General features: G+C 41.0%; 2 protein-coding genes across 8 annotated transcripts in view; one reads left to right on the top strand and one right to left on the bottom strand.

The window, feature by feature from the left end:
* KANSL1 (KAT8 regulatory NSL complex subunit 1) overlaps positions 1 to 5250 on the top strand; it is a 176610-nt gene extending 171360 nt beyond the window's left edge. Inside the window, exon 15 of the mRNA XM_042473398.1 lies at positions 5037 to 5250. Coding sequence (XP_042329332.1) covers positions 5037 to 5108 — 72 coding nt within the window. The 3' untranslated portion in view covers positions 5109 to 5250. The remainder of the gene's footprint in view (positions 1 to 5036) is intronic.
* Positions 5251 to 5337: 87 nt separating this feature from the next.
* MAPT (microtubule associated protein tau) overlaps positions 5338 to 23383 on the bottom strand; it is a 95911-nt gene continuing 77865 nt past the window's right edge. For 6 of the 7 annotated variants that reach the window (XM_042473402.1, XM_042473407.1, XM_042473403.1 and 3 more), the window contains 4 exons: positions 21655 to 21747; positions 16317 to 16398; positions 15082 to 15194; positions 5338 to 6091 (listed from right to left, as the gene is read on the bottom strand). In XM_042473402.1, the coding sequence (XP_042329336.1) occupies positions 5876 to 6091; positions 15082 to 15194; positions 16317 to 16398; positions 21655 to 21747 (504 nt within the window). In that variant the 3' untranslated portion in view covers positions 5338 to 5875. The remainder of the gene's footprint in view (positions 6092 to 15081; positions 15195 to 16316; positions 16399 to 21654; positions 21748 to 23383) is intronic. The other variant, XM_042473409.1, reaches the window with a different exon arrangement.

Genomic DNA, 23383 nt, shown 5'->3' with positions numbered 1-23383 from the left:
CTTCTTTGGGGAAGTGATGGGAGAAAGAGTTGTCTGAATGAAATATTAGCCAAGATGTTGAGGAAATGCTCAGAAATGACTACAATAAGCAAGGAGTGCAAGTAGGAACTTTCAATGTTTGTGTGACTGATACTTTTTAAATTACTAGTTTGAAGTTGGAAGATGGTGGTAAGAATACACATTTTGAGGATGGTGTAATTCATGGGGTTGACCCATGTTGGCACTCCAGATGGTATATTGCAGTATGGCGAACCTGTGGCACGCGTGCCAGAGGTGGCACTTAGAGCCCTCTCTGTGGGCACATGTGCCGTCACTCCAGCCGAGTTTGCTACTAGAAAGCCAGGGGGACATAGCACTTTGCAATAGATAAGTGGGTTTTAGGTTGCAGTTTGGGCACTCGGCCTCTAAAAGGTTCACCATCACTGGTATATTGCAAATAGCAATAGCAGCTTCATTTATATACCACTTCATACTACACTAAGCAGTTAACAACTGTAAGCTAATTGCCCCAAACAAGCTGGGATACTCATTTTAGTGATCTCAGAAGGATGCCAGGCTGAGGCACCCCTGGCTGGTATTGAACTCACAACCGAACTCACAAACCTTGTGGTTTGTGAGTGAGTGGCTGCAGTACTGGCATTTAACCACTGTGCCACCAGGGCAACTCAGCAGTCTTCATCGTGGGCTATTCTTGCTAGGGCTGTAGAGATGGGCCATTAACAAAGCTGTAAGCCTGTATTTGCATTTCTGGTAAATATATGGAAAAGTATAAAGAGAGGACGAATGTCTGTATACCTTTTCTGTAAGGCGAGATGCAGCTTATAGTCATTGTGTGACATCTAGACTGGAATGTTTTGGCTTACTGCTACAGCAAGAATTTACAAAAGACCAAATGTACAAAACTAGAGGTGAGAATGGAGGTAAGGAGCCTATGGCCCTTACAATGTTAATGGGTTATAACTCCCAGAATCCCTAAACCAGTGGTCATGATTGGGGCCAACTGAGAATCCATAGCGACAGCATATGCACACGTTTCTATAAAATACAAACTGGAATTCCAGCTGTGCCTAGAATTGTTTGACACCTTCGCCAACCGGTCTCAGTCCCTTCCCTTCAACAAAAAACTCATTTGATATTGTAGTAATGATTTTTATTTCCAAATTCACTTTTACAGCAACAGTCAGTGTAAACCAGTTGTTAAAACACACAAGTACAATATGGACAGTCACAGACAGGTAGCTAAGCTAGGATGTTCATACGGAAATCTTGCTCCCTTCCCACCCCCACCCTGTTTCCCACCCCTTGAAAAACTTGAAAAGGGAATTGTAGGGTCTTCTAAACTCTTGTCCCTTTTTCATACTTCCACGTTCATGTAACAAAGCCCATTATCTTTTTTTTCTTTTTAACTTCAAAACCATGACTTTTCAACTGTCAAGTTAACACTTCTTCAAACCCCTAGATATGTATATTTATATACCAAGACAAGACGTCAGCCAGTCAGTTTGACATGGGCCTAGACTGAAATTCTCATGAGCCTAACCATTTGAGAAAGGGATGCCTCTTTTGTCCTAAAATGAATCATAAAAGTAAAATCCAAACTGGAAACAGCACCTGTGATTTAGAGCTACATTTGAAGTGGAGAAAATAATATATCCTAAGCTTGAAGGTGGTAAAGGATTTGAGCAATGAAAAAGTGGGTGGAGGCCAGGATGTATTGGGCAATGGTCTTAAAGATTATCGCTTTCATGCTAAAGAATGCTTGTCATTTTATTTAGGCTCTATGCAAAAGTCGACAAAGGATAATGCCAAGCTATAGCTATATGTGAGTAGAATTCAATCATAATGGCTAGGTCTAGTTTTTCAGTAGGAGAGTCTCTCAAGTCCTGTTTTTTTATATTTAAAAAAAGCCAGTGATTATCTCTGCATTTACTTTAGGATGTTAAGGAGATCACATATCATAAAAATTATTAAAGATGACTAAAGAGTACTCATGATGACTACTAACCCTTCAACCATATGGGCATTCCCCTTTAACCAGTGTAAAATTCTACAAGCCATTTTTTCCCTCTTCGCTCTTAATATCTCATCCCTTTTTGTCTTGGCCTCTAATTCCTAGTTAACTCAGTCAGTCAGACATTTTGCATGTAGAAACCGCACTTCCTGGCCCTCAACTGAAGTGACTGCAAGGACTGACTGCAACAGAAGCAACCTTTTCATTAGGAGAAAAGATTGTGAAACAGTGCAAGATTACCATTTTTTAAATCATTCTAAATACCGTGTGAAAATGTAAGTGCATTACCAACTTGTATGTTTTGGTACACCATTTTCCATGTCTCCCACTGCCCCAATAGAGCTGGTTTAAAGAACAACAAAAATAAATTGTCCCTTATGAGCTGTGGCATATTTGAACTGTGGACGGATAACCTTGCATGCATTTCCATTTTTGGGAGTAGGAGAACTGATGGATGATTAGTGCTGTCCCAAGAGAATTGTGTACACTGTTGTATTGGGACACTTAATTCACATGCTGGGTACAAGGAGAGGAGTGTACTGGAACTGGTGCATTATCAGGTTCAGTGCTCTCAAGCACTTTCTGATCATAACTTGCATGCTGTGATCGAAGACCAACATAACGTCCCAGTAGACTTCTGGCCAAACTCCAGGTTAAACTGGTAACTACTTTTTAGACACTTGTTTAAAGCAAGTACCCCATTTTGGAAACAGTTTCCCATTCGCCTGAAGCGCAATGGACTGGTGGCAGTTGAGAGCAGTAGTGTTCCATATTCAAGAGGGAAAAGGGCTGCCCTTGAAATGCAGTCTAAGGAAGAGTTTTGTTCTCAGTCAACAGAGCCTACTGGAGAATGTTACTTAGAGTTATATGGTTTGGGAAAAAGTAGTGACACAACTACCACTGGTGCCACACATTTGGAGTAACTGGATTGAAATGGCTTTAAAAAAAAGATAGATGCAGCCACCTCCCTCAACTCAGGAGGTGCAAGAAAGGTCTGCTCATCTGACTACTTGCAGGAGCCCTTGTATTCAAGGAATCACCCATTAACTTTACAGTGTACTACTTTGGGACTTCTTCCTCACCAGCAACAAGTATGTGTAACAGATCTCAGAAAGAAAGGCATTTTACCCCACCCCCATGGTTGTACTGTCGAAGGATGCTTTGAGACAACAAATACTCTAGCATGAACAGTTATTCCTCAGCTGTTATGAGCTCCCTGCCTTGTAAACAACTGTATCTGAAATCAATCTGTCAAAGGTATTTGAGGTTCCATCAGTCCTTCAGATGTGCAGGTATCAAGTGGCAAACACGCAGATAATAGAGAGGGTCTAAGGTAAGTGCAAAGGTGCACATACTGTATATACTCAACTATAAATTGACCTCATGTATAGGTCGAGGACAAGGGTTGGCCTAAAACTATGCATTTTGATATGACTCGTGGAGAAGTCAAGGGTAAAACCTAGGGGCATGTAGTAAAGGATCAGAAGGATGAAGCAAAAGAAACGAATGCCAAAGAATCTACAAAATTGCAGCAGGCATAACTGTTGGTATTTACACTAAAGGCTGGATGGATGAGAGAGTAGAGGGAGGTTGCTGATTCCAGGACAGATTACTGTATATATTCAACTACAGTGGTACCCCGGGTTACGAATTTAATTCGTTCCGCCGCCGCGTTCGTAACCCGAAATCCTTCGTAAGCCGAAAAAGCCATAGGCGCTAATAGCGAAAGCCGCGATTTCGTGCGAAAAAGCGCCGAAAAGCACCAATTTTTTTTCCGTAACCCGGAACAGTTTTTTTCTATAGATTTTTTTCGTAACCCGGAAATTTCGTAAGGCGGCGCATTCGTATCCCGGGGTACCACTGTATAAGTCAACCTCATGTATAAGTCGAGGGCAGGTTTTGGGGCCAAAATTATGGATTTTGATATGACCCATGGATAAGTCAAGGGTAAAACTTAGGGGCATGTAACAAAGGATGTAAAGGATGATAGAAAGGAAAATGATGCCAAAGAACTTAGAAAATTCTGCCAGGCATAACTGTTTGTGCTCATCCTAAAGGCTGGATAGATGAGAGAGTAGAGGGAATCCATGCTTCTTTTTGGTACTCCCAGGATGGACTAAACTCTCACCTTTTACCACTCTATTCAGAGAAAGGGGATGGCTCCTTTTATATATAAGAGTTAAAGTACAGTAATTATATTGACCCATGGATAAGTCGACCCAGGTTTTGGGGGTCAATTTTTTTGACTAAAATTTCTAGACTTATACATGAGTATATACAGTACATTCTTGCCTTTCTCCAGGGAATGTTTAAAATAAGAGTTAAAGTACAATAACATTGATCTGTGGATAAGTCAGCCAAGAATTTTTGGGTCAAATTTTTAACTAAAATTTTTTAGACTTATACATGAGTATATACAGTATACCCATATTGTGCTAAATGGCTGCCCTGTCAAAGTATCCTTTCCACATGATATTTGCACATGCCTTAAATAAGAGCACCTGTCTTAAATAAGTGCATCTGTCCTCTTAACAGTAACACAAGACACCCTATGGCCACCCCCTCTACCTCACAAATTTCTCTACACACAGACATACGCATTATCTTTTCCATGGAAACTAAGAGAAACAGCCAGGCCTTTTGGACTGAGCCCAAGGAGCGAATCTGCTACTTTACTACCCCCTTTGTTCCCTCTCCACATATTCATTCCAAGTTGTTATGAAATAGACAATTTCCTATGCTGGTACAAAAGTGTGATAGGTGCAAAAAGATTGGCACAGCAATATGAAATGGAAGATAGTGGGCAGATGAGAAGCTGAGGGAGGCAAGCTAGGTGATGGTGCACTAGAAATGCAGTGATGGAAAAGGGAGAGAAAGAGATGGCAATGCTCACTGATATGGGGGGGGGGGGGGGGGGAAGCAATGGGCCGAATCCAGACACACATTTAGTAAGTATGTGTTTTTAATGAGTCTGCTCAAAGTTGGACTTTGTCTGGCACTAACTCTGTGTTCTTAAATTTTCAAGATTATTTTTTTTAGGGAAGGAGAACAAACAAGGTGTCCTACTGCTCTTCAGAATGCATCATTTGAAAAATAGCAGAAGAGAACACAGAATGTGCAGGATTAAAATGCCATTGCACCTGATACCTTTTAATTACACCAAGTGTTGATACTTGCATGCAATCATGACTGTAATCAAACTTCCAAAATGAAAATAAAGGCATGTGCATTTTTTGCAACTGAGCTTTGGCTGCTTCCTTCACCATTTCTATGCGGTAACCCCTCCTTTTGCACAAGTGAAATACCAAAGCCCTCACCTTCTCCAAGGCCATCCAGCAGGGGCTGGTTTTTCACACTGAAAGCTGCATGCGTGCTGCTGCCATGCACACATCTAATATTGCCTGAAAGCATCAGGGCTTCTTCAAGAAGGTGGCTAAGCAATCACTATACGGGAGGCTCTGTTCTATATTTTAAGGGGATTCATTTGGCTCACTACTACACATGCACAGCAGCAGACACCACTCTCCTTTCTCAAGATCGATATCTAAAGCAGTATACATTCGCCTAGCAACCAATTACATTTCCTTTTGTTTAGGGGTGAGGAGGGAAAGGATGTGTTTCTCTAGAATAAGACCTTCCGAAATGGTGGGAAACGTTCCCATTTGTTATGAATTTTGAAATCCTGAGGCCAGAGATGAATGAGTAAATGGGGGAGGGAGGGAGCAGGTTAAAAGAGTTAGCCCATTAATTTAAGAAAGAAAGAAAGAAAAAAGGAATGGTGGAGGATGCAGATGTAGAAAGGAACAGAAAGAAAGGCTGGAGTGGATTCTTTTCTTCTTATTCTCTCCACCCACTTAAACACAATCACAAGCCCTGCTTGGCCAGGGAAGCAGACACTTCGTCGGCCAATGTGGCCAGCTGTGGGGAGTCCACCATGTTGATGCTTCCAGTGGAGGAGACGTTGCTAAGGCGCCGTGGGGAGGCATCACCGGAAACAGTGGGTGATTTGTAGACAATTTCAGCTCCATGGTCAGTCTTGGCTTTGGCGTTCTCACGAAAGGTCAGCTTGTGGCTCTCAATCTGGAATGAGATAAAGTGATAGGTGAGGGGAGCAGAGAAAGGAGGAAGAGGAAGGAGTTGATGCTCTTTCCCACCATTCACCCTGGCGCTTCCTTAGCTAGTGTTTTGTTGGCATGCCAAAGTGGTTCACTCAGGCATTGCTCATCTTCTCCCCATCACTTCTGCTTTAGCCAGTGTGGTGATGATGTATATGCAGAATCAGGAATACCTACACTCTCACATTTCATTGAGTGAGACTAAGGATAAGAGGCCCATCTCCACTGTAAAAATGCCTCTGCTTGCCTGTTGTTATAAAAGATTTGCTATTCATGTTTCCTTCAGCCAGAAATACTAAGTGAATATGACTACCTTATAAAGTTCATACAAAGCAAACTATATCGTGCCTAACTGCTTGTAGATGGAGCTTCACCTATAATTGAAATACTATGATATGAAAAACAAAAACAAACCCTGCACCTGTCAAAATTTGATAGAATATCATAAAGCAAATAAAACCAGTGCCCTCGCAAGCTGGACAATCTTGCCTTAAAACCATGTTCTATGAAAGTTTCCCAACAGCCACCACTGAGAAAAGGAGAGAAGGTTTTGAGGCTTGGCATTGTCTTTTGGTCCAAAAGACTCAAAAGGTACCATATTTGTAAAGTTATTGGTATAGGTTCTATACTATAGATCAGCATGTTTTTATCCCACAAAACCAGGGACAAGTAACCTAATGTGTTCCCTCCCCACACCCTCCAGGCTTTGGGCATCTAATTCCCTTCTTGCTCTCACAAAGCTCATGACAACAGGTAACTACTTACTGGCATCACATGGGTGCAAGTCGGGGAGTGGGCTCTCCTCGGGGATGGAGGGCTCCGTGATGGGGGAAGGAAGCCCAGTCTTATGGGGGCTGTTTTGTGCACCGTTCGTGTCTTCCTTGCCCTTCTCTCTCTGCATGTGGGTGGAGAAGGTCAGTGGGATGCAAAATAGCATCGTCAAATAAGATGACATGAAACCAAAAATCTTCAATGGGGAGGGAGGGACATATGGAATCGGAAGAGGACAGAAGATCAGAAATAAGATAGCAATGGGTAGAAGACGCCACAGGAGCTAGAGATGGAGAATGTGAGCACTAGTGAATATGAATTAGGTAGCACTGATTTGACTGGGGCGCTACAAGAGATGGGTCTGCTCATATCGAGTCCCATTCACAAGATGCCTCCTGTGTATCATTAGTCTTCCCTCCTTGCTTCAACCATAGTTACATCACAGTTATGCTTTGAATGAATTAGAAAACCTGTATGGTTTTAACATTCCTTTAAATCTAGCCTACATAAACAAACTTTTTTTAAAGGAGAACACTGAAGAGATTCAAAGTCATCTTGTAGTGGAGAATGTACAGACCTGTGTCCTTTACATAGTTTACAGTCCTTCCTGAAATCTGAGTGATTGTAGCTCTTCTATAGTGGAAGTGCAGTTTGTGGGCCAGACTTCATCATGACTAACTTAAATCTCATTTACTCCAGCAAATGTACTAATTACAGGTCTGGGTCCAATCCAAGACATTGATTGCAACACTTACCGCCTTTCATACATCCCATACCCCAAAGGCCAGAATCTCTGTTCTCTACTTTTAACAGTTAAGATAAAGCATGGAAACATCTGAAACAACATTTGTTCTTATCAAGATGCCTGGACTTAAGCCACATCACCTTCACCAAGTCTTAACAACAGACCTCTCTGTTCAGTTAGGGATTCTGAAGGCAGCAACTGTTTACCTTGCCTGTTCTAGACAGGTGCACACATCTATAGTAGGATTGGCTAAAGTACAATCCCAGGCTTCTAAGATGAATGCTTTATTGCACTGTTTACTGCAGACACGCTGCTGCAGCATGATGCCAAAAGTTTGTGAACCTCCAGCCCTCCTTCACTATCCTCCCAGTGCTGATGCTGCTAAAAATCTTTCAGCTGGACAAAGAACAAGAAGGCTGTGGTGACATTGTAAAAAGGAGCTTCTTTGTCAGAAGCTTTGTTAACTGAGCTACAACTATAATATAAATGTTTCAAAGTTTTAAAGTCTTTTAGGGGGGAAAACATTAATGAGAGAAATATGATTTATAGGTTATAGCTGTATTAAATCTTCCAACTGTCATTACTTTCCCCTTGAAATTCTATTCTGGTTTTGCATGCTATTGCCCCTCACTCACACCTCTTTCTTTCTGGGCTTCACACACAACCCTCTGCAGGATCAAAGTGGTCCTTATGTGATCCTGGATAGAACCAAAGGATCCATTTCTGCTCACACTGCTTTGCATGGGTTTATTTCTCAGATGGCCTACGGTGAGCTCAACTGTGGCCTGGAAAATGCAGAAAGGAAAGAGAAGTGGAAAGAGGTGGAGGAAATTCAAGGCCAGAAACTGGGTGAATGGCACTGAGAGAAGGATAAGGAAGCAGAGAGGTTCTCCCATCAGAAGCCAGTGTACTCACTGGAAGGAGCCAATGAGAGCTAGAAAGTTCCACAAGGTTATTAAAATGAGATGTATCTGAGAGGAAAGGGCTGAAATGCACGTGAGTAGAGCCTCCCTCCCCGAGACAGGCACAAAGATGAGGCAAATACAAACAAAGAAAAAGAATGACTTCTATTCCTGGATCATTCTTTTAAAACCTAAGGAACACCTTTGCCCAAGGCCCTATGGGTACAACAGACTGAACTGGGGTGTCAACATAGCAATAACCCAGCCAGGATGACTCATGCTTTTAACAATAGCTTGATATATAGGCATCAGCAGGTTAAACGTTTCACAGCATGGGATAAATATTGCCACCTGCTAACAAACCAAGTTGCTTCTGAAGGTAAACTTACAGTAGCAAGCTGAAAAGTTGGCAACCCTGAACCTAAGATTTAGGGCCTTGTTGTTGCCAGATGCAGAGTGGTCCAATCCAAACTTGCTGTACAATTAACTGCTGAGTACTTTCCGTTGACATCCCTGGAGAGGGATCATCTCAGTAAGCTGACCCAACAAAATGAATGGGCTGGTTCAACAGTTTATCCATCTCCATGTGAGGAACATAACAGGTCCTTGTACTTAAACCCAGAGAAAATCCAACAGAATGGGCTGTTCTGACACATTCAGTCTCAATAACCTGGAGTCAATATAGGGACAGCATTTTAAAAGCAGCCTTAAAGCAACATGGGGGTTTTGTGATATCTGAAAGCCTTCAGCTGTACTACACAGTAATCCTGTAAGAACCCTAATATCAGACACTTGCCTTGATAGCTGATGGCGCCAAGGAACTGAAAATACCTCTTCTCCCCCTACACCATTAGGAACTTCTTAAGCTTAGTTTGCCTTACTCGGGGTGCATACAGACGTACCTAAAATCAGGAGCTGACACATTTCATTTTCCAGTAGGGCGAGTGCAGTTTCCTATTCCTTTGTGCTGAAAATCAACAGAAATACTCACCTCCACATTAGCTGCTATTGCCCCTAGTCCAGTCTTCAACGTGCCTTTTTTCTAATTGAAGCATCAGTGTACATTTGTGTGATTAAAAGGGAAGCTAGACTTACCGTGAATTTCCCTTTGTTTATTGAGTAAAACACCAGGCTGGAAAGCTTAACTCTCCTATATCTCCAAAAGAAAGACCATCCAACCTTACACCCCTGGGCAAAATGTGGTTTCCTTCCCAGATCCTGGAAAATCTGGGAGTGACAGATCACAAACTGCCAGAGAGCTAAATATTGTCTACCAACAGCAAGACTCACTTGAGGAAGAACATGCTTATTTTCCACAGCTTTCTGCTTTTCACTTACTACAACTGCCCTACACTACCAAGGGTTTATGTGCAGCAAGTGAGCATATTTAATGAAGAACTGGTCTACCAAAAGGCAGCACCTGCAAAAGTGGAAGTTTTGTTCTTGTTTTTATTTTCACAAAGGATGATGGAGAATGGGTTGCCACCTTGCAAACATCCTAAAAGAGAAGCTGGAAGACCAAGCTCTTGAGATTTAACAAACTTACAAGTTGACTCTGACCAGGAGAAACAGCCGTAATTCCTTGTGTTTAAATCTTTCAAGTCAAGTCCATTAAGAAAATGTGAATAAACTTGAAAGCAGCCTAGGTAAGCATGAAACTAAGGATAGGTTTCAAGAGAGGAACCTATATACCAAGGAAGAATGGTTCACAGGTATGTAACCATAAATGCCATAAATTAAATGAAATCAGGAAGTGAGAAACATCCCATTCTAAAGATAGTATATCCTCCCAAGGTGACAAAGAAATGACATCCTCAACATTTGAGTTCGGAGAGTATGCATATGGTGAAAACAATTCTGAGTGAAGAACCTGTACTATAGCATTTTCTAGAGGACTCCTCTATCACTTCTTCTGTGCTTGGGCATTTGAAAAGTGGATCAGTAACAGTAACTTGCGGTTGGTCGAGACTGGTATCAAAGCAGTACATACACTCACTATGGCAGCTATTGACAGACTGGAAGTAACAGATTTCGCAGACATGGTAAGTAAAGACTAGATACTTAAACATACTGACTTGAATTGAAGAGGCAAATTTCTTACATATCTAGCAGGCAATGGATGAGAAGGTAAAGTAGGAAATTATGGTTGAAAGGATGTCAGCCGTGCAGATGCAGCAGCAGCCTGAAAATGTTGGTCCAAGGAATCCAGAGGAGCTCTCAAAGCTATACCAGTTAGATGAACTCCAGATCTGTGGCAATACTATGGGGAAGGTGAGCTTTTATTGTAGGAGTAGGCTGGTAGTAATCCTAAATTCATTTAATGTAAATAAACCTTTAATTCCAAGGAGACTGATTATATAATAAGCATTGATCATAATATCTCCATAAAGTGGAGAATCTACTAGGAGGCAGATCCCTTCGTCAATGTTCTCAACAATATCCATATTTACATAGAGACTGAGACCTCATGAAAGGGGCTCTATGATGATAACTGTAATATCAGTCATCTCAAAAATGTCAGGAAAGTTGGTCAACACTGTGCTGATGAGGTGGACCCCTCCCTCTTTGTTATGTCCCTTTTGACCAGGAACCAAAATAAAAAATGAAGGTCCATTCATATTTCTAGCTGTTCTAAAATTAGTGTACGTGGTTGAAAGTCAACTCAGGTGGATGTACTGATAGGAGCATCCTGAGCTCGCAATAAATTGTTCATAACTACAGTTAGTACTGTCACAATAGTTTCAGTATCCATGGGGAGGAACATCAAAGATTGCCCATTCATAGTCAGATCAAGTCATTTAAAGATTCGGTACTGAAGGAGTGGACTTGCCACTTAAGGCAGAATAACAACCTTGATGAGGCTTGGATGACACATCCTTGGCTTTATCTTTCTTTCTTTTTCCTTTGCAAACTTTCCACCACTTTCAGATTGCTTGGAGCCAACTATTTGTGTGTCTGTCTATGAAGAGAGAGGGATCCTTCATCCTTCTGGAAATAAGCAGAAGTGAAAGGAAATGGTAATCTTCAGTGATTGATAGTTGTGGCAAGGCTGTTTCAAAGTGGCTATCAGCACTGAAACATTTGGTGACATCATGTTGGTTCCAAAGAATTAATATGGTGCTGTGGACACTGAAAGCTTGTCATCTGAACTGAAGGTGCTGCTGTCTAATGGAATCAACAGTCTAACTCTTTGGGTAAGGATGAAGATTTACATGTGAAGACAGTGTGTAAAGAGTGATTCTTTGCTACTTGATCAACAAGTTGAAAAGCCATCTCCCACATCTGTTTACTGGCTGGCAGGTGCATCATCATCATTTTATTTACAGTCTTTGACCAAAATATCTCAAAGTTATATATATGGCAGGTGCAACAGGACGCATAAGGGCATTACCCACTTCTGCAGCTGGGAAAAGAAAGCCAATATCTCTTTCCTGTATGTCTAGCCTGTGACTGGAGATCTGGGAAGATGATGTCTGTTCTTTTCTGCTGCCTTGACAACCCCTGGCCTCTTTCTTCAGCCAGTAAATAGCAAGTGCCATGGAATAAATCTTTTGCAATCTCCTAAAAAAAGGACATATATGCATGTATGTTGCCAATAGGATTCTGACCTACAAGTGTGGATGAGAGGCTCCTGCTGAAAGCTACTAAATTGTAGACTGTTCTAATGGTGGCACTGTCCAGGCACAAGTCCTATTTTTGTGAGTCACAGACACCACAAAGAACTGACGTAAATTGAAGAGTGTAATACTGACAAACATATTAGAAGGATCTGGGCTCCAGCCAAAAGATACCTCTCAGCTCAGAATGGTTTGAATGTTCTATGTGGGTACAGAAAGACTCATTTTTGTGATTCATAGAGACAACAAAGAAGTATGTTATCACAAAATTGTGTTTTGTTATAGCTACTGATACAGTTCCATGTTCCATGTGAGACAGCAAAGTGGATGATAGGGTAAAATTGATCCTCAGACCAAAAGAATAAACCTGGCATGTGATTTCAAGAACTCATCCCTTCATGGTGATCATAAACGTCTTGGTTAATCTATGTTGTCTATGGTATGATGTAAACAGTGACTTCTGTATGGTGAATGGAAGTTTCCTTGGACTTCAACTTGGGTGAGAAACAGTGGGGATAAATGTCTTAACCAGAATTGTCTTGAATTTTTGGGGTCCCTGTTTTGATAAAAGATAAATGGCCACAAATTGGTTCCTTTTGGCAGTTTTTTTGTTCTTGACTGTTCTTGACTGCAGTGAGTACATCCTTTCTTGTACCTGACATCCATGAATAAGCCACCTACAGCTATGCTTTAGTTTGCAGCTCTATGATCGATCTACAGATTTTGGTGGCCTACTGTTGAAGTGTTTCTGGATAAATGCTGTCAAGTACTGAATACATCGCCATAAGCCATGTGTCTTTGAAAAAGCTGAAGAAAGAAGGACAGAGGGCATAGAATCATAGAATCGGAAGAGACCATAAGGGAAAAACCTCTGAAAAAGCTCCTTATGGTACCTCTCAACAGTCATCTGTAGATGGTGAATGGTACAGTTTTCTTTTACAAACAGAAAATATAAGCCACCTTGGAATTGCCTCAGTCCTAAACAATCAGCTTTGAAATGACATGAAGAAGCCCTTGTCCAAGAGGCTGTCTTCTTCCAATTCAGATTTGGATTAGATATAGGCCTTGTGATTAATGGATCACTTGCTATCTGAGTGCCTTCCTGTTTTTATTTGGAGATTCTCTGAGTATGAGGATTTCCAAGCATTCTTTTTGCTAAACTTCCCCATTCCTCCCCTTCAACACACTGGGAACTGTAGGAAGGGTCTCTGGAATCTGACTTAGCTTGGTTCTGCAGTGACCCCTGGCAGTGAGATAAAGAGTCACCAAAATTTTGGAGGTTGGCCAGAAAGTTCATCTGACATCTCCATGTTGTCTTAGATCACCAAGGAACTGTGACTTCTGTGTATTCCTTTGCATCTCTGTGCTGTAAGCAGGAGTTAACTCAAATAATGATAAAAAAATATTGGTGAGACTTGCAGGTATGCCACTTCTTGTCTTGCTAGTTTACAAATGCAAGCCACAATCTTACCCAGTCCAGCATAGTGTAGTAATGCTGCATGCAGAACTATGCTGCAAATACCCATTCACTGACCTCTGGATCTATGCAAGAGTTGTGCCAGCACTCTTCTCCAGTGGCTATGCTGACTAGGCCTGTTGGAAGATGCAGTACAAAATTTGGAGAAGTCACACCATTCCCCACCTCTCATGGCCTAGGAAGAAAGGTAGCCAGACAGCGACTTGGGACAGTCAAGAGCGATTCTGTGGTGGGGCTGCTGAGGCAGGTTCTAAAAACCTGGCATCCCAATGAAATGGCAAGATCTTGCCGCAGGGGATATGAGGAAGAGCTCAAAAGTTGAAACAACACCACTTGTTGCTGCCAGAAGAAGAAAACTGATGGAAAGGCAGCAGCAGGAGTGACTCTTCTATGGAAGAAGAGGACAGGGACATAGGAGAGGAAGAAATTAGCTGTCAAGGGAGGTTTCCTTGTAAAACAGCCATATGGCAACGCAGAGTCAGTCTAGATTACTCAGTTGTCTTACCTGAAGCTCTTAATGGGGGGGGGGGGGGGCAGGAGAAAAGGGAAAGAAAAAGAGGTGTAAGTGAATTGCTGTTGCAATTTTTTTCTTTTCCATTTCCCTCCATGGCTGCTAGTTGGAAAGGTGTCAAACTAAATGCTCCTCTTCGTCAAGAGCCAAAAATGGGGAAGAAACCCCTGTCCAACTGGGAATATAAACTGTCTCATCTGAGTGAGAAAGTTCATCTGACATCTTTAGGGGGGGGGGGAGGCACTATTTTAGTCTGTCATTTTAAGTTGCAAGACTACACAGGGGAAGAAGGAGTAGGAAAGGGGATTATGATGTCAAAGCCAACAACTAAAGGATAATGAGCTTCTGCTTCAGCTCTGAGAACCAGTTTTTAATAAACTCAGTCCTGGAAACAAACAGGTACCTATAACAACAGCCTGGTAGGTATGCTTCCAAACCCCCTTTTTAGGTATGTCTGTATGCACCCTCAGGTGCCTCTTGGAAAGCATGGAATGTTTGATTGGGAATGACAGAAGCCCTCTGAGATCTGTAGTCTGAGAGCATGAATCCCACATATGAGCTCCAATAGTCAATTTTGCAAAAAACAAAAACAACCCCCCCCCCAAAAATGTACAGTCTTCAGGGCACTCCTTTTTCAGATCTACTTAGGGAAAGTTGCTGAACAAACATCAATTCAGTGCTTGTCTGGCAAACATCAAAATCATCCTCAATAGGCATCAGAGATATTTCCAGACAATGCACAGTGGAAACCAACAACTTCGTAAGGTGAACACCACTTTTAAAAACTAAGGTTCCGAACAGTAACATACCAGACACTTGGGGGAGATGTGACAGAGAGGCTACTGATCAGTACAGAAATACAATCTAGCCTGTTATTGCCTCTGTGTGCTTTTCCTTCTTGCAAAGAGAAAGACATGTGGCAGAACTTTTACCTTTTTATTTCCTCCTCCAGGGGTATGGGTGATGTTATCTAATGACCCAATTTTCGATTGCACTTTATCTTTGAAATCCAGTTTCTCAGATTTCACCTCCACCAGCCCACCACCTAGGGAAGAAACATCCACAGGATTAGCAAGTTGCAAAATATATATATATATATAATTAAACAAGGCATAAAACAATGCCCGGGGGATATAATAATCGTTCTTTTAACATGTGCATTGCCCTCATGTAAGTGATACATTTGGCCTCTTAAACTTTAGAAGTTAAGCACAAGTAAGCAATAAATTTTGCAACCATAAAAGCAAAAATAAATATACAATAGGGCCCTTTCTTTTGTAGATAGATGTAGCATCCTAATCCCTACTCAGCCACAGAAACCCACTTGGTGACCCTGGACAAGTCACACTCTCTTAGCTTCTAAGGAAGGCAAGGGGTAAACACTCTCTGAACTAGTCTCACTCTCTGAACTAGTCTAACTCTGATTTATGATATCTCTATCCTAGTATTTTCTTGTCAAGATTTCTTGTCATTGCTCTCCTCGAAGGCAAAGAAAACGTGACTTGCTAAGTGAGGATTTCAATCCTGGTCTCCCAAAGTTCCTGTCCAACACAAAAATTCACTGCACTATGATGGGCCTCAGAAACATATGGCACCCTTATAATTTCATACCCAAACACACAGAATTGTTGATTTAGGGTATTCCTGACCTCTACTAGTTTACAACATTGTAAAAGCCTGGGTACAGAACCATCCTGGCTTAGTTATGTGTTTTTCTAAGGCACTGAGTATTTACTAGAGTGAAATTAATAATCAGTAAATACTTCATAATTCACACATGTATGTCCAACAGGAATTCCTCCAAATGCTCAACTTGGAAGAAAGCAACCCTTAATCTGTCCTACCTAGACATTTACTACACTCACCTGCTTTTAAAGGGCTCTGCTAGAGGGGGAAAATGTGTAGTTACGGTTTTCCAAGTATGTACCTCTCCACTCAGACAGCCCTTAGAAAGAATACACTCTCTCTGACATGAGACCATTTTAATTGCTTCCTCATTTTCTCCTGCTCCTTCCACTTCCCTCCTTTATTTCTTCCCTTTCACCAACCCAGCACTTAGCAAAACCAAAAATGTTACCTGAACTCGTCCCTTAAGCGAAATAAAAAATAAGCAACATTTTAAAATTAATCAATAAAAATAAACAACCATAAAAACAACCAAGGTCACCTGGTTTATGATGAATATTGTCCAAGGAACCACACTTGGATGTTACGTGGCTGAGATCCACAGGCTTGTAAACAATTTGTACCTGTGAGAACAAAACGAGAAAATACAACACAATGTTTGGGGGGCTGGGATTTATTTTAATTCGAAACAAGCACATCTGTCCGAGTTATGCAGAGAAAGTGAGAAAGACGACACACTCGAACCCAGCTGGAGAAGAAATGTAGTCGGAAAAGGTTGTTTGAAAGGTTAATCAATCAAGCACAGGCAGAAGGAAAGTTTTCCACTGGAAACTGTGAGGCCAAAGCATGTGAAATAGCAAAGTCTCCCACCACAGACAGGCATGCATAGTCTCTCTCTTCACCAAACTTTCAAGGATTGAAAGTAAGAATAATTAAAGCGAATACCTTATTAAAAGTATATCCTCCAAGGCTTCCAAATAAACATTTTTTCCTATTCCAGAAATGTAAGTATTTTTATATTAATATAAAAACTAAATCTCCACCTTCCCTGATTTCTAATATATTGGTTACTTTAAACATGTCCATTTTACTTTAGACTGTCTTAACGTTGGAATTTTTATTTTCCATTATTTCAGGTTCCAAGTGACGTATTACTCAAAAGACATAATCTATTCTATATACTTTCATTCAAATACTCTAAGACTATAATCAGTGCTTCAAAAGAAACCGAGAAAGCTGCAATTTATTTTAGAGTTGGAAGGACTGTTAGCTGTAAAGATGAAAAAAGTCTTGCAAGATCACCACATGTGATTATAAGTGACATTATCCTTATTGCATTTCCACAGCATGCACAAACTGTTGATCACAACTCCAGAACAAGAAAGTGGAAAAGCAATGATCACTGAAGGTGCTTAAGTGAGAGTGGAAGGGAAAAGAAAGGAGAGGGAGAAGAATAATCAAATAAAATATGCTACAGAGAAAATGTAAAAAATAGAAGCAGAACTAAATACCTTTTCTGATGTAAAACATAAGGTTTATGTCCACAAACTGAAAGAACAGAAATAGTCAATGTGCATTGAAAGGGTTGTTTTTTAAATACGTATTTTTTTTAAAACGTTGTGCCAGAACAAAGGTATCTGAAACAACAGAAGGATTGTAACCATACTGTCATAAAGACTCATTTGTCCAGAAATGAGATATGTTCTTAATGCATGCAATCACAGCAAGAATACAGCTTCTGATATAACGTGATCAAATTGACTGTTTTTCCCGCCTGCAAAAATATACTTATGCAACTGGTGTCCAGAACCCATCATTACCCAAATCGTTTACTGAATGCATCACAAAAATTTGGATGGGTAATGTTCTTTCCTTGCTATGAATGATCTATTAAGAAGAATTTCTATCAAAGCATAAATGTGACACATTGAACCATTTCACTTAATTAGTACAATATGTTTTCAGCATAAAGGGATGGGAATACTAAGGCTTTTTAAACACATTTCTGAAAATTTGAATTACGCATTTGCAGGCTTACAACACACATAAAGGCACAGATAAAAGCAAAACTTGGATTAGTGGTTATCAGCTCACAACAAGTATTGATGACATTGTGAAAAGGGAGACAATTGGAGCAAAGACAAATGGGGTATTCTTAAGGCTTCTTTGGGAGGGGTATGAACACTCCCTGAAATCCATCCCTGCTGTGAGGTTCACTCCCCAAAACCATCTGAGTGTCCAGATGCCTGTACCACTTGCTCTGAGATGGAAGATAGTCCAATCTTTTGTTAGTAAAGGCGCCAAGAGTGAAAGCACCCCTGACAGATGGCTGTTCAAGCTCTGTTTAAAGGATCCCCATTGAACAGAGTCCACCAATGTCTGAGATAAGCTTATTTCACTGTCAAACAGCTCTTACCATCATCACGTTCTTCCCAATGTTTCAGCCCAGAAATACAATGGGCTTTCCTCCCCCACCCCATTGAATGATACTGTAGACACACGTTCACTTTATGGCCTACCAGAACTCCTAAACTCTTCCTGCTGTCAACACAGGTATCATCCAACCTATGTCTCTGTGTGTAAATTTCTGCCTAAATTTAGTTCTTGCCCAAAGTTCGAGAGCAAATATGCTAAATGTTCGGAAACTAAGGAGAATTCAAGACATGTGGATGTCAGTGTAACTTAATGAACTTTGCTAATTCCCTAATTGTACCTAACTGGCTTCTTCTTCTTTAATACCCTGCAGATGTAGTATTCCTTCAATCTCTTTTGTCACCCCAATCTCTTATGACTTTTGCAGGTCTGAGTTTTCTGTAGCACACACCAGTAGCAACAGTTTCACTATATGTACATACATGAAACTGAGTGCCTTGCCTGCAAACTCTGTTGGAAAAGTTCAACTGCAACAAGTACTTCTGGAGGACAAGCTCTTAAATTTTATCAGGTCCCCTCAGTTAGAATCCACACTAAATTATATGATCCCCTTAACCATACAAATGATTAGAGGCACACACTAGGATGTTTGTTGCTGCCCATGTTATTTGTCCATGTTAAACATAATTGGTTAAATCATGTAAAAATGTATCATTGATTACCATTTACAATGGGCCCTTGGTATCCCCTGGGGTATGGTTCTAGGACCCCCCATGGATATCAAAATCCATGGATGCTCAAATCTCATTAAATACAAATGCATAGTAAAATTGGACTTTTTACATAAAATGGAAATATCAAGGTTTGCTTTTTGGAATTTATATTTTTTTAAAAATCACGCTGTGGATGGTTAAATCTGTGGATAAAGAATCCGTGGACATGGAAGGCCAACTGTGTATCTCACACCATCTTATTTGTTAAATATATCTTAAGGTTGATCTGACCAAGAGAGCATTAACTTCACCTTTAGGGACATGGTCAGAGAGAAACATTTTCAGATCTGTGCTTTTTTGGAATTCATGGACCGTAATGTGGGGCGCAGCCACCCTGCAGAAATGATGCAGTTTGACCCCATTTTAACTGCCATAGCTACATCCTACAGAATCTCTTTTAATTAATAATTTTGTTTTATATGCCATTTAAAGAAGTCATAGGCACGTTACAGACGGGCCAATGAGGCGCCGTCGTTGCGTGCAAGGGGGACGCTTCCTGACGCGCCTTGCCCTCACACGTAACGAGTGCGTCAAAATGGTGGTACCCTATACAGATGGGCGCTGCCATTTTGACGTCGCGGACAGATAGCATCCGGATGTCGCACGGAGGAAGTGACGCCGTGAGTGCGTGCCTCGTGCCTTGCGGCACCACTTCCAGGGTACAGAAAGAAGCCCCATTTTGGCGCTTCTTTCTTGCTGCGCCTGGGAACCGCGCGGTTTGACTGCTGCGGTTCCCGGACGCAGCAACCGGCAGCGGCGAGAGACCGCCCGTTTTGGGCAGTCTGTAACGCACCTAAGTGTTCTTTTTCTGTTAAACTTTGTGTGTGGAGTGGGCTGGAGAGCATTAGGTAATCTGTTTGAGAGATCTACTACAACCTCTCTTAAGCCCCAATAAAAGGAGCTTCACTGTCAGAAGCTCTGTACAATGAGGCATGCCTGCATACAATCTATTTTCTCTTAATTTTAAACTGGAGCTGTAGCCCACAGAGCAGTGATTCCCAAACTTTGGTCCTCCAGATGTTTTGGACTTCCAGAAGCCCCAGCTAGTTAGGCCAACAGTCAGGAATTCTGGGAGGTGAATTTCAAAACATCTGGAGGACCAAAGTTTGGGAACCACTGCCTTAGAGCTTTTCAATTTTTTAAATAAACATTACTTTGTAAAAGTCAACTGACAAGACCTATCCCCCTGCTGCAGACGAAGGAAGAGAATGCATCTGCTCAAGTAGCCCTGACAATTACCCCACCTGACAGAACATAGAAACAACAACATATAAGATGTGGCAAGAAACAGTAATGCTAACGCCAAGCCAAAAAACATTGAGTTTTGAACAAAATATTGCAAAGAGACTAAATTATACATACAAGCAACGTAGTTTCATGAAATAGGTAGTTCTTGCTCTGAGGATATACATGTTTTGCAATGCATGCCAGAGAATGCGTTTCTTTGTATGTGTCTATGTTAAATACTATGCACAGGTATATAACACAGGCCCTTCAATGTTTTCCCTGGAAGGTTAAATTCTGGAACCTGGAGAATTCTGAATTTTGTAAAGCAAATCTGATTGCAAATATGGTACCCATTGCTAGCGAATGTTCAGAAAGCAGAACAGGGCTGGACCAACCTTCCAGTGCTCAACAGACAGGGCTTGTATATCATGTGCTTACTCTTTATTTTCACCATCTCTAATAGCGAACTCAGAAAAGGAGCCAAAACAACCCACCGATAAATAAGAGAAAGTCATCAGACATTAGCAGAGATTAACAAACAATATGTTAAAATAACAAAGTGAGACACACGCACCCATTCACCCGAAGGAACCATCACAGAAGAACTGAGAATGTTCAGCAGCCACCAGAGCTATTGAATGTTGCATCTCAGTTGGGAAAAGACAAAACAGAAAAACGGGGATGGAGGGGAAGGAAGAGTTAATTGGCTTGCTTGCGCCCCTAACAGCTTATAGTGTCCTTGAGGAAGGCATGGAAACCTGAGCCAGAACAACCCTATTAGCAGGTAAGCATATACTGCAACATTTTGGTGCAGATTCTACCCATTTCCATCTTTGTTCCCTAACCTCTTGGTTCTACTAGCTATCTAACACTAAGCATAATCTCCTTCTCCATCTTCCTCTCTGCATCCAGAGTCCTTGCTAAAAGTAACCCTAAATGCCCCAAAAGCCAAATTATGGAAGCAGAGTAAGTTATGCCAACTAAAGAATTAATTGGCTTTATTTTCATATTTTTTTTATTTTGGGGCACAGAACATGTGTTTCATTAATGAAGAATACTGTTTTTCCCTTTCTTTTTGATGTAGATAGAATATACTCAGGGATGGCTATCAATAACTTCCTAAAGATACCTCCAAGAGTGCATCATCTGTTTTCTTAACTTTTCTCTAGCAAGACCCCTTGCACAATCACCTTCCTTTCCCATCATCTGAGTCAGATGGAGTATTTTACCAGGGCACTGCCAAAGCTGCCCATTAATGTGAGCACCATTAAGAAGGCGCCCACTTCAAAACACGCCCATTTCCAAACTGAGCACATCCCCACAGACCGACACTGCTGGAGGTTTAATCAAGCCATTTTTGACTGATAACGAATTAATTCACCACATATCACCAATGGCTATCTGACTGAGCAGGCATCATTGGTGCTTTGGGGTTAATGCAGATGTCATGCCACTGATAATAAGTTATATTTATTATAGTGCATTGAACGGTGTGAATGTACTCACACTGCCTCCTCCTGGGTTGTGTTTGATATTATCCTTTGAGCCACACCTGGATTGGATATGGCTAAAGTCCAGCTTCTTATTAATCACCTGCACCTTTGACAGCCAGAAAAAGAACATGAATGACAACTACTTCCATCCACAGGTAAAATGCAAAAGATGTAGTGAGTCAAAATAAGAATCACTGTCAAAGAAAAAGAAAGGAAGAGAATTTTGTCTAGGATATATATCAAGGCCTTGCTTTGATTATGAAGCTGCAAACTCCAATCAGGACTGAAGTTAATATTTTAAAAACAAACAGAAACAAAACTGCAATGCAACAGAATATGGGGCACTCCGTTTATAACTAAAGCGGCTGCAATACTGTAGAATTAATGCAGTTTTTACACCACTTTAAACTGTCATGGCTCCAACCAAGGGAATCCTGGGATTTGTAGTTTCTTGTAGCACCACAGCTCCCTGATAGAAAAGGTAAATATCTCACAAAACTACAAATCCCAGAATTCAATAGCATTGAGCCATGGCAGTTAAAGCAGTGTCCAACTGCATTAATTCTGTAGTGCAGATGCAACCATAGTACCAAACTCTAAGATCATACTTATTCCATCACAGAAATGCAACAGTATGTATGCACAGACAATTTCAAGATACATTTGGATACTGCCTTGGTACCAAACAGCTGAAAGGCTAGAAGCAGTATGTGGCATGTTTCCCTCTACAAACAAGTTATCTTGCCATCCCAGGTTTCACTGAATACTGTAATCTGATAACCACCCAAAAGTAGGCCGGGGGGGGACTTACTTCTAAATAAATATGTATATGATTTAATTTACTCTCCTATGTATGTTTGGAGGAACAGACAGAGTTACTGCTGGTCCAATATATTCTACATGCATCATATGGATCTTTACTCAGTCATCCCTGGTTACTGTGTTGGTCATCACTGGCAAAAACAATCACACTTTGATCATTGCTAGCATCATAAAGTGACCTTGAAATCTGAAATCATAACCAAACTTTTATCAAACTGAAAAGGGGCACATGATGATTCCAGAGTCATGTCTTCTAGAACTACCCAACCTTTGTTTTCCTCCCTGAAAACTACACGGAGAATTACAACTAAGATTCTGTATTCTGGAAGACATAGTACAGAGTGTCTGAGTGTGCTTTATTATATCTACACTAGTGGGCACAACACAGCCACATAGGTAGAATCAGTATTGGCACCCACTATAGTGGGGCAAAGGAGTCCAATGGAGCTGAAACTTATCCTCTTTAAAAAAAACACGCTCAGAGCTTAAATAGAAGTGTTGAGTCTGGCCTTCCTCTTTCCAACAAGATGCATAGTTGGGATTTGAGTTCTGTGAGATATCGGGAGAAGAATGATAATAGCAGTGGAGAAGCTCTTCCGTCTGCATCTGAATGGGTAGATAATGAGGGCACAAAGAGAGGAACCACCCGCTGTGCTACTCTGGATGAGCAGGGATGATAGAAGTTGAGGTAGCCAGCCAACAACAGAGAAGAAGCACTGCCACCCTATGACAGCCTAGCTGTAACTTTCAGAATGTATAAGAAATACTGTACATTCAAAGCAGAAATACAATAACATGCTGATAAAATGTCACCGAGTGGAGCAATCCAACAGGCATGGTTTAAAAATTGATTTTAAAATTCTTTAATTCAAACATTATTATGTGAATATTTTTAAAATATAGTACAGGCCCTAAACAGC

This window comes from Sceloporus undulatus, chromosome 6 (assembly GCF_019175285.1).
Source record: "Sceloporus undulatus isolate JIND9_A2432 ecotype Alabama chromosome 6, SceUnd_v1.1, whole genome shotgun sequence".
In the NCBI taxonomy this organism is placed as follows: domain Eukaryota; kingdom Metazoa; phylum Chordata; class Lepidosauria; order Squamata; family Phrynosomatidae; genus Sceloporus; species Sceloporus undulatus.
Note: the sequence above shows the minus strand (reverse complement) of the source record. Positions and strands in the feature narration are given on the sequence as shown.